The sequence below is a fragment of the Tachypleus tridentatus genome, chromosome 10, assembly GCF_004210375.1.
Source record: "Tachypleus tridentatus isolate NWPU-2018 chromosome 10, ASM421037v1, whole genome shotgun sequence".
Taxonomy (NCBI): Eukaryota; Metazoa; Arthropoda; class Merostomata; order Xiphosura; family Limulidae; genus Tachypleus; species Tachypleus tridentatus.
In genome coordinates this window covers 73,972,618-73,984,053 of record NC_134834.1, presented here as the reverse complement: position 1 = coordinate 73,984,053, position 11,436 = coordinate 73,972,618, and the positions used below count along the sequence as shown (strand labels likewise).

The following is an 11,436-nucleotide window of genomic DNA, read 5'->3' as shown; positions in this document are numbered from 1 at the left end:
GGACTTGATAACACGTCGGCCTTTTGAGTTAATTTTTCTCTGAAATGCGATTTTATCGCCCTCTGTGCAAGAAAATGAATGGTTTTGCGTGGATAATTTTAAATTACGTAACTATAACTTAGTTAAAGAAATGGCTGGAGGAAAAGTGCATTTTACTTCTCAGTTAACTAGGAACGAAATTATAGGACTTGTTTTTCGACTTACATTATTTGGTGCTTTGACTTATTTTGGTGTTAAATGGATGGTTAATGCAATAGATCCTACAAGGAAGCAAAAAGTTGAAGCTCAGAAACGGGTAAGCTGAAAACTGAATAAGATTTAAATAAACGTGTTTCGATCAATACAAATATATCGAGTATGAGAGTCGTAAAAACTAGTATTTTTAATTGAATGTATAGAATGTCGTCACCATTATTGTCCAACCGTATGTGTAGTGATATAACTAATGTTAATTTATTTTAAAGGTAATTAATAATAATCAACTTTAAAAAACATTTGGGTGATTAAGTCTTAATTTCATCAGTAAGAGTCAAAATTGTTAACGCAGGTCGTTGAGGTAGAATAAAAAGGTAGAATAAACAATGTACACTGTGTTTAGAAACCAACTATTTAGGCATTTGGTAATAAGTATTTATTATTTTAAATATTTTAACTACGAAAGCTTATACTGTAATAGTTATAAACTGTTTTGAAACAAATTAATACAGTAATAAGAAGTTGCTTAAATTAAAAGTTAATCTTTCATGTACATGTAATTTGTAAACTCCTTAAATATGAGTAAAAGTCAAGATGATATATATCTATACGATGATTAACTAATTAAATAAAACAGAATATTGATTTAAAAAAAAAGACATTTAACAAGACTAGAAATTTCTTTTTCCAAAAAGCATGCTACTCATTAATACTAGATTATTTTACTTTATCAAAACAAAAGCCAAACCATTAAGCATTCAACTTACCATATATTCCTTGCACTATATTTTTATATAAATATAAATAGAAGTGGTAATATTTCAAGTTACAACATTTTATCCACTATTTACCGAAGTTTGAAATTAACAATTAAAATATTTGTGCTGAGTTTTTGTGATTACAGAACTTTTCTCACTAAACCAGGAATTTTTGCACTCTAGGATTTTCTGCCTTATTATTAAAATTTTAATTTGATTTCTATATCACTAAAAATACATGTATTGGGTTTTCAGCTTTCCTTTCAACATAAAGCATGGCATGGCACTTGACTCATAATCTGAGGGTCGCAGGTTTGAATCCTCATCACACCAAACATGCCTGTCCTTTCAACTATGGGGGCATTATAATGTGATGGCGAATCCCACTATTCATTGGTGAAAGAATAACCGAAGAGTTGGCAGTATGTGTTGATGACTAGCTGCCTTCCCTCTAGTCTTACACTACTAAATTAGGGACGGCTAGTGTGGATAGTCCTTGAGTAGCTTTGCGCAAAATTCAAAACAAACAAACAATTCACAATAAACATCAGGAGGAAATGCAGTGAAATTTGAATGTGTTACTAATCTTAACAACCATGTTCTCATATTCATTTTTTGCCAGTCAATATGTTTTCCTGAACTGTTCTGAACTGCATTAAACACACACACAAGTTAACTTAAAAATATTGTATTACAATGATCTGCAAGTGAGCAAAATATAATCAATGCAAACAAGTGATGAAAAAACTTATAATAAATATTATTTTCATGCAGATGATTAGCCATCAAAAATTACATTGGTTGAATTTGAGGAAATATTAACTTTACCATACAATGATGGTAAGAGAAAGCAAAAAGCAAAAAAAAAGAAAATTATTAAATGGAAGACCAGTAATTGGCCTTTTGTTTTTAATGGTATTATTGATACTGATAGGGTATAATTAGTAACATGTGCTGATATTATTAAACTGTAGGGAAATTGTAGTGTTTAGTTAAGGTGTTGAGATGCTTTTGAATGACTTGGATCCATTGGTAAGTTGTACAAATATTTGTTAACTTAGTGGAGCTGGATGATTAGTGGAACATGCTAATCATTTAATTATCAGTTATATTCAGTAATCAATTGTTATCATGAGAATAGCATAGCTGAAGTGATTAGAAATATTAGTAGTCAAAAACACTAATTTTAATAGATAATTATTCATGATATTAATCACTTTACAGAATAAAAGTATCAGATTTCTTGTGGCTGTTTTCTGAAGTCAAAAGAAAAATGGACACAAATTGAATACTTGAAAAAGTTGTGCTAGGAGATTTGGTTCCAAGTTAAAAAATTTTCTAACAAAGTATTTAGATTATGGAATGAGTTGCTGTCATCAGTAGATGGCACTTTAAAGCTTGATTTTCTGAAAAATAAAGGGTGGGTCTAAATATTTCATTTTCTAAGACAAATGTTTAGGGGTGCACTTGATGGAGTGAATGGTGCACTGTTATTTTTGACTTATTTTAAGATAATTGAGGATAAAAACTGAAACATTTGACTCGTTACAGTATAGCTGTGAAAAATGTAATCTTGAAAGAAATTAAGTGTGGCAGTAATATCCAAATTGAGTTGGGGATGGTACTCTTCTAAGTTAACTTCTAGAATATTTGTAAGCAACTGTTAAGTAGGCTACTAAAAAACAATGATAATAAGAATTCATGATGATGAGAAAACCCACTTGTAGAGAAAAATATGTATGTAAAAATGGCTGGTATGGGTTGAGAAAATTCTATGTAGAGGAGTGAACTACATTTCAACCTTCTTTGGTTATTATCAGGTTCACAATGAAAGAAAGATGTAACTGACCAATAGCTGACCAGATGTTTGAAGGGGGTTGGGTAACTGAGTGTAGGAATGTAGAGGGCATGCTTAGATGTTTTATTATATTTATTAATATAGGTATAAAGGTGTTCCTTTGTATTAGTTTATTTTGGGCTTGAGTTGTTGTATAAGTAAGGCTTCTTTAATTGTTTATACCTATATTAATAAATATAATCCAACATATAAGCATGCCCTGTACATCCTTGCACTCAATTACACAACCCCCTTCAAACATGTGGTCAGCTATCAGTCAGTTACCTCTTTCTTTCTTTGTGAACCTGATGATGACCAAAGAAGGTGGAAACATTGTTTGCTCCCATACCTAGAATTTTCTCAACCTATACCAGCCATTTTTACATATATAGTAATAATAAGAGGTAAGGTGTGGGTACTTGAACCCTGCAGTAATAGTAATGCTACATCACTGAAAAACAGAAAAACATGTATGTATCTTATCTACTCTCTTGTATTCTAAATTATAAGATACATTTGACCACCAAACAATGATGAAATAAATAGTGCAGTAATAAAACAATTATATAACCCTTCTGTATAATTTAATAGTAAAAATTATAATCTCCAAAATTAATCATTATAATTTGACAAAGTAAATTAAAGTTTAGAATTAGAACTAAATTATTCTGCCTGTTTAAGTAAATAATATGCAGTGTATCAACACAAACAACTGCTATTTTACATGCATGTATATAAAGTTAACCTTTGATATGAATATTCTACACCTTAGTTATTCCATTTTTATCATAATCATAATAAATTTATGTATGTATGGGCAGAAATTTTACTTTCATTTTCCATAATGATATTAAACATAATAGTTAAATGGTATTAATGCTCTGGAACAATATTTCTAATCATGTTTCCTAGTGGAGCAAGAAAAATATATAAAATAACATTATGCAAAGTGTGTTCTGTAAAATTTCAGTATAGAAAATTCTTTTATAATATCAGAAAATATTCAGCCTTTTGTGAAGAATCTGAGATTTTATAAATTTAAAGTTTTCATATAATTAATTGCTAACAGATGTAGAACTTGTCATTTGAGCATGAATTTATCAAATAAATTGCTGGTTTCCATATGATTGTTTTCCTTATTATGATCATATATTCTTAAATTATCCACCATCATGTTGGCTTAACCAAGAAATTTCCAGAAACGTTTTTTTAAAGTGGTAATTTGTTATAGTCTGTACAGTGTAAATGTAGATTGCAACATGTCAGTCTTACTTAACTTTATTGTAATTATATTATCTTAATTGGTGCTAAGGTAAGGAAAAGTGGACAAAGTGTGAAGACATTATAAAGTGACAGTATGTTATTATTTAGAGGCACTGAAATGTTTAGAATTTAATCTTTTTAAAGACACATTATCTTAGTATTCAAAAATACTAAAAAATTCATACTTAGATACAAGTAAACAAAAGTGAAAGGTGAATTCATTTTAATAATACTTGTATGTCTGTTTTTCAACTTTTATTTTAGCTATGACAGAATAGCTAAATGGTTATAATTTTGATATTAACTTTTTTGCTGTGGGTTCAGTATAATACACACAAGTTCATCTAGACAGTTGGACACGTTAAGTATTTGCTCTATAACTTTTAATACAGCTTGTGTATTTTCATCAAATTTGGTAGACTTTTAGTAAAGGTTACAAGTACATTGTAAACAAAAAAAAGGTTTTTAAAGACATATTATTTACTAAAAATTTGTTGAGAAAATAGTCTGTTTGATTACTAGTCTGAGTGCAAAGTGATTTCATGTTATGATTAAAAAAATTACCCATCATCCCAAAAATCTCAAATAATATTTGCGTAATCTTTGAAACCTCCTAAATATATTTCAGATGTTTGCTTTTAGTAAGACTATACAAAAACTATATGAGTTCATAACACTGTATAATTTCTTATTATATTGACCTTCCAGTCATGCCTAGCTAACATTACATTTATGCTGTGCACCATGTCACATATCCACTAATATAAAACTGACCTTTAGTTTTCCCCGTCTTGACTGTGTTTTAGTAGACTATTATTTTGTAATATAGTCACATTTTAATTATTATACATTACACATATGTATATATGTTATTACTATTTAGAAATAAATTATTAAACTTATTTTTCTTAAAATATAGAACAGTAAATCATGAAGTATAGCAAACAGTTATTTCTTCTTGCTATGGCTAAGCCTTTTAAAATTTTGCATGTGGAGGATACCAAACAATTTTTTTTTTAAGGTTTTATACATACAGCTGAATAACCAGAAAGTCATAAATAACTACACTGATACCATAGAATTTTACTATAATTTAGTAAGTTTAGTAACTAAGATATATTTAGGTTCTAAAAACCAAAAATATGAAACTTCGAGCAGACTAAAGACACAACCTACCTTATTGAAATCTTGGATCAAATGAAAGTGGTAGCCTTTTCAAAGATCAAAATGGCTGTGAAAACCGCTTTTGGGACATTCTAAGCTGTTGATTGGTTATTTTCTATTCTAGCTTAATAATCTTAGTAATTTGAGTTCCTAATTTGTATGAAACTACAGACTTAGTATTTTGACATCACAAACACCTAATTTTAAACAGTGCTGCACTCAACCTATCACATGACTCACTAAGATTTATATTTGGATGTTCTTTTGATATTTAATATTAGTTTGAATTGTAATCTGCAGTTTGGTTCCAAACTTACTGACATAAATTCATAAAATAGTAGTTGAACAAAATTTTGAATACAAGTAAACAAACAAGATAACATAGCTTTTGACTCGTGACCTGTTGCAAAAGGGTTAATGTGTAACCTATTTAATTTGCTGTGAAGTTATTCAATGGTCATTAATGTTATAATGATTTTACTGTCTGAAATTGTGTACAGAATTCATATTTGCTCCTTGTGCTTCATATTTGTAACATCATTTCTATAGAAACTCCAGGAATATTTATAAGTTTTCTTTTTCTTCACAGGCAGAGCGAATACTAAGTAGAATAGGAGTAAGCAATATAAAGGTGAGTTTTTATGAGTGATAAGTGAACAGATGTTGTGTAGTGGCATGAAGTACAATAAATAATTGTAATTAATGGTTATTAAAGTAAAATCATTTTAGGAGTGACTGTGAAAAATTTATTGTAAGATCTAATTACAATGAATTATTTTTCTTTCATAGATAACTTTTGTTTTCAAGAATATGTATGCATACATAGAATAATATAATTTGTTGATATTGTGAGTATTCTGTTAGCAAGTGTGATAAGATAGCGATATTTTCTTTTGCATTTGTTTTAAATCTTTGATTCTAGGGCATCTTCCCCACAATCTAATGAAATATTTAGACTATCATTCAACAAAACCCCAGACTGTGTAGGACTGTGTGTCTAACCCCTCTGAAAGAAGTTGCATGTCATAACAATAGAATATTTTACTAATAATTAGACCATAACATAAGAATTTTTATTTCCAGCCATGCTAGGATAATATAACAAGTTCTAAGTAATTTACTTCTTCTGCTACTGTTATTACAAGTTTCACATCCATTCTATTTAAACATTTCACTTGTATTTAATTTAGCTCATGATTTGATACGTAATTGCCAATACTATACTTCTGCTTTTGGCAGTGGCTGCTTATGTAATATTTACACTCGGGGCAGCTGGCTCTGACAGCAACCCTATAGGGCAAGCGTGTTTGATGATACAGATTTGAATCTGTGACTCGTAGATTACAGGTTATTCTAATCCATGTGAGATTGATCTATCCATTTCACCACAAAGGTAAAGGATTTGTCAAATTATAAATATCAAATATTTCATTAGACAGTGAAGTAAGTACATCACTGTATGAAATATTTATTTTTCACTATGCCATTAATAAGTGTGAGCCTATCACTTTTAATACTTCATGCATATTGCAAAGCATAATAAAATTGTTAATTTTTAAAACATGAATGTTACAAATATAAAGTATTAAAAGTGATGGGTATATTTTATAATAAAAATTACTAAATTGCATATTAAAGGCAATAGTATTAAAGTATTGACCCTTAAACAGTGGGAATGTTATAGGTAGCAGCATCAGTTGATGATGGCCTAAGTTTAAGGGTTAAGTTTCATTGTACAGATAATTTCAATTTACTTACTGTTGTTTTGTTTAAGAAAGTATTGGTAATAACCATAAAAAGTGTTGTGAATATGATATAAAGCACAAAATTAATGGAGCTGAAAACACAAAAAAATAACCTAATAGGGAACATTAATCACTGGGAAGAATAGTTTATATGAAAATGTTGCCTTGCAGGCCATTGTGCCTGTTTATTACTAAGCAAGGCAACGAGATTTATGTGAACTGCAGATCTACATAGATATGTATCGTGAGCTAGGTCTTTCACTGAATGAATTCACACTGATGGAGAGGATATCTTCATCTATTTTTCTGCCTAATCTTTCACAGGTTCAACTGCCAACATCTGCAGCCACTTAAGTCCTAATACTTTGTATTTAGTTGTTCCTCTACAAAACAATATGTGGTCTAATTACACTATGTAACAGAATTTTTACTTTTTCTCGTTCCTGGGCAGAAAGTGTTATTTCCTAATTGCTTATGCCAAAAGTAAATGGAAAAGACCTATTTTTCTCTTCAAACTTTGTGCTTTTTGTAATGAAATTTTCAAATTTACTCATTTTCCAGAACAATCCAGATAGATTCAGTGCTGAGTAGTTGATAGAGAATTTTTCAAACTTACAAGAATTTTCAAGAACTTTCTAGAATGTTGTCAAACTTATGAGAATTTATAAGAACTTTCCATAGTAATATGTATACAGGGGGTTACCACTCACCATTCAGTTTAGTTCTAGCTGCATAATTGAACACACAGACCTATGTGATTTTATCAGAGATGGCATCAAGAAACTGCAAGCATTCTCTAGATGCATTCTGCTATATATATGGCCAATTTATCAAGACAAGAACAAAAAAGTACTCTGTGACAGCACTGCTAAAATGTTTGAAGCATACAAGGCATATTTTAGCATGTCTGTCAGGGATCAAGATAAACCCTGAGCACTTCATTTTACCTGCAAGCACTGCAAGAAAAGTCTTGAAGGTAAGAAGACGGACAATTTTTGCTTGCTTGAATAGTAAGATTTTATATTATAGAAATGTTAGACCTTTTAAAATTTAAATATCTTTTGGTGCACCTCAAAGAGGAATACAACAGCATCAAGACCTTGCTAGAAGCCTTGAAGTATGATGAGTATGGCTGGGAGGTTATCAGAGACTTCAAAATGGTAGTATTTTGGATGGGTCTCCAAGGAGGCTTTACTCTGTCATAGTTGCCTTTGGGATGGCAAGGACACTGCAGCACACTACAAGAGGAAGCACCAAGTTCTCTGTGGGAAGGCACAATGTCAAATGTGAGCCACTAGTGGACCTCCAGAAGGTGTTGTTCCCACCATTGCACGTAAAATTGGGTCTTATGAAACAATTTGTCACAGCCCTTGATAAGGAGTCTGCAGCCTTCAAGTATCTTTGAGATTTCTTCCCTAAGCTGTCTGAGGTATAGGTCAAAGCTAGTGTCTTTGTTGGACTACAAATAAAGAAGATCCCAGAGTGCACAGAATTCCCAAAGAAGCTCAATAGGAAGGGAATATAAGCTTGGGGCAGCTTTGTCGCAGCTGTTCAGGGCTTCTTGGGCAATCACAAGGCTGAAAATTATGTAGAACTGGTTGAGGCTCTGGTGAAGAACTACAGCAAAATGGGGTTCAGGATGTCCCTGAAAGTCCATATCCTTGATGCTCATCTTGATAAATTCAAGAACATGGGAGTGTACAGAAGGGAGCAAAGTAAGCACTTCCACCAAGATATACTGGACTTTGAATGCTGCTATCAATATAATGAAAATATGATGGGAGACTAGATTTGGGGCCTTGTACACAAAAGTCATTTACATTACAGTTGCAAATCTTGAAAAACTACTCACTTCTAAATATTTTTGCTCATTTTTATATAATTTTAGTATAAATACATGTAAATCTTGATTCATATGTCGTTTTATTCAGACCTTATGTAAATGAAAATGTGCAAATTTGCCTGTTTTTTTAGAAAATAGGTTAATTTCTAAATTTCATTATCCAGGTCACAAAAGCAAAGTTTGAAGAGAATATTTGTCATTTTTTTGTACTTTTACAACATAAGCAATTAAGAAATCACACACACTATTCAGGAACAAAATGTGTGTTACATAGCATTATTATCATTCATAGAATGTTTAACACAGCTTTGCATCTTTACAAAGGAACTTACTCTGCCAGAAGATATTAACCTTTTAAACATAAAATGCAAGTAGTTAGCCAGATAGAACATACCTTTAAGAATTTCCAGAAATATTTTAAGAAATGTTAAAATAATTTATGCAAAATCCCATATGAAAATAAACAAGCTTAGCATTGAGGAAATAAATTTAGCCACTTCTTGCCTTTTCTGAAACTTGTCTTTGGGCAGATAACTTCAGATATGCCCACAACTGTGCAGGTAATTACATGTTAAAGTATTTTATTGTACTGAAACTTTCATCAGTATGTGCTTATGATTAATTTAAATTTTTATATAAATATTCAGCATAACATGCTTTGCAGACAAGTGTATTGAAGGGTATTTTCTTGTGTATCTGTATATAATGATACATGTTTTATTGTCAACATGTATGCATTTTTGAAAAGTATGTTATTTTTATGTGTAGTTATGGTTTTTTACATTCTTTTTGTTTCGTGCAGCTAATTGGTTGAGAATCTGTGACAAGTTTTGAAAAATCTTTGAAGAAAAATGGGAAATTTTATTTCCAATTTGTAATTAGTGTTTGCTACTGATTATTCTTATAAAGTAATCTGATAAATATCCCTCAATGTTATGCGAGTCAACAATGATCAGTTTCAAGTTTTATAATTCTAGCACATAACATTTCATAGTAATTCTAAAATATTGACTGGTCTTTATAAAGGTGAATATAGTGTTTAGTGATTGTATGATGTTCCCATTAATTGAATTCTGTGAAAAAAACTGTGATGACCATTCTGATTATATAATGTACATCTTCTTGTATAAGTTTTTCTTGGCAACTACTGCCTTCCATATGCACAAATTTTCTCTAGCCTCTAACCTTGTGCTCCTACCTACATCCATATATTTGCATGTGATAGGAGTGCAACATGCCACCCTTGCATAGCTGACTCTCTATACTGTAGAATCCAATTTTCACTTGTCACTTCAGCATATTTGAGTGCAGATGTGTTTTAATTTTGCTTGTTATTACTTCATTTTGTAATATTTTTCCTAAGTTGTTCAACAAACAACTTTTGTGTTTTTAAATTCTGTATTATTATAGGATAATTTGTGGATTGAATTTGTTTTATCCACTCGAGTTTCTTTTCTTTGAATTCTCAGAATATTGTTACAACTACTGCCTCTTTTGTAACACTTGCCATTGTACAACAATTATTATTTTGTGTGGATTCAGGCTTTAGTATTTCAGTGAGATTGTTTCAGCCTTCTTTTGCCACATACTGAATTCTCTCATGCAGTCTGGTATGGCTCTTGTACCAGGGCCAGATATACCACTCCCTGATGTGTCTTATTTGTATGATGATTATTTGAACAGCCTTTTACCACAACTGTCTTTTGCTATGCAGTCAAAGGCTATGCCTGTGAATGTTCCCATGTTTTTTATTAACCAATCCTTGAAATAATATTCCAGTTATGATACCTTTTGTCTGTAAATTAGTTTACCCTTCCTATACAGATTTTTAAGATCCATGCAGTTTAGTTCATAACCCAGTTGCATTCTGAGCTCTGCATTTTTTTCTGATGCTCAAACATTCAAATCTTTTATTCCAGCATGAAGATCACTCCCTGACAATGTAATGTACTTTTCCACAGCCTAGTCTTCTCATTTTCATTTACCCCTTCCCTACTTTCATTGTTACTTTTTCCTACACAGTTCTTATCACTGAAACCATCCACTGAGTCTTTGTGGGTTTTTTTTCAGATACCTTTTTTTTTCAACCTTTCTTCATTTCCCTTTGTACCTATGTACTTGGTTTCTCTGTTGATACTTTTGGAGGGTGCACTGTTTACTCATGCATTTTACTCCTACAGTTTGTCCTTGCCCTTCATTCTGTGTCATACTTAGCGACTGTAAGAATTTGAGAGCATTCCTACCTCATCAGAGTCCAACATGCTACCTTCTTATCAATTTTTCTTTCTTGTTTATTGCCATTTCCAACCCTGTTACAGCATTACTGTGTTATTGCAGTTGTACTTTTTTTTTTCTCAATGCCTCCTTTCACGGTTTGGGGGTGAGCGATATTCTGTACATGAATGTACTGTAGGTACTTTGGTGCTTTATGTGTGGACAAGAGTCTCCCTTTCCCATTCTTCATTCCTCATAGACCTCTTCCTTATTTCTTCTTTGGGATCCTTTTTTTTTTTTTTTTTCTCACCAATATCTATCAGAATTGTTAGGGGTTCTGCTCAGCTGGAATGCTGTCTTACCAATTAATTTCCATTACCTGAGGTTCTATTCCCATTTTTACAACAGAGTTGATGC

The 11,436-nt window shown here is 31.2% G+C and overlaps 1 protein-coding gene across 5 annotated transcripts in view; it reads left to right on the top strand.

Moving 5' to 3' along the window:
• The window catches only part of nmd (no mitochondrial derivative), a 43,465-nt gene continuing 32,029 nt past the window's right edge, over window positions 1-11,436 (top strand). For 2 of the 5 annotated variants that reach the window (XR_013015949.1, XR_013015948.1), the window contains exons 1-2: window positions 1-295; window positions 5,807-5,848. Coding sequence is in view for 3 of the 5 variants with exons in the window: in XM_076462142.1 (XP_076318257.1) it covers window positions 131-295; window positions 5,807-5,848 (207 nt within the window). In the remaining 2 variants the exon portion in view is untranslated. The remainder of the gene's footprint in view (window positions 296-5,806; window positions 5,849-11,436) is intronic. The other 3 variants (XM_076462142.1, XM_076462139.1, XM_076462141.1) reach the window with 3 other exon arrangements.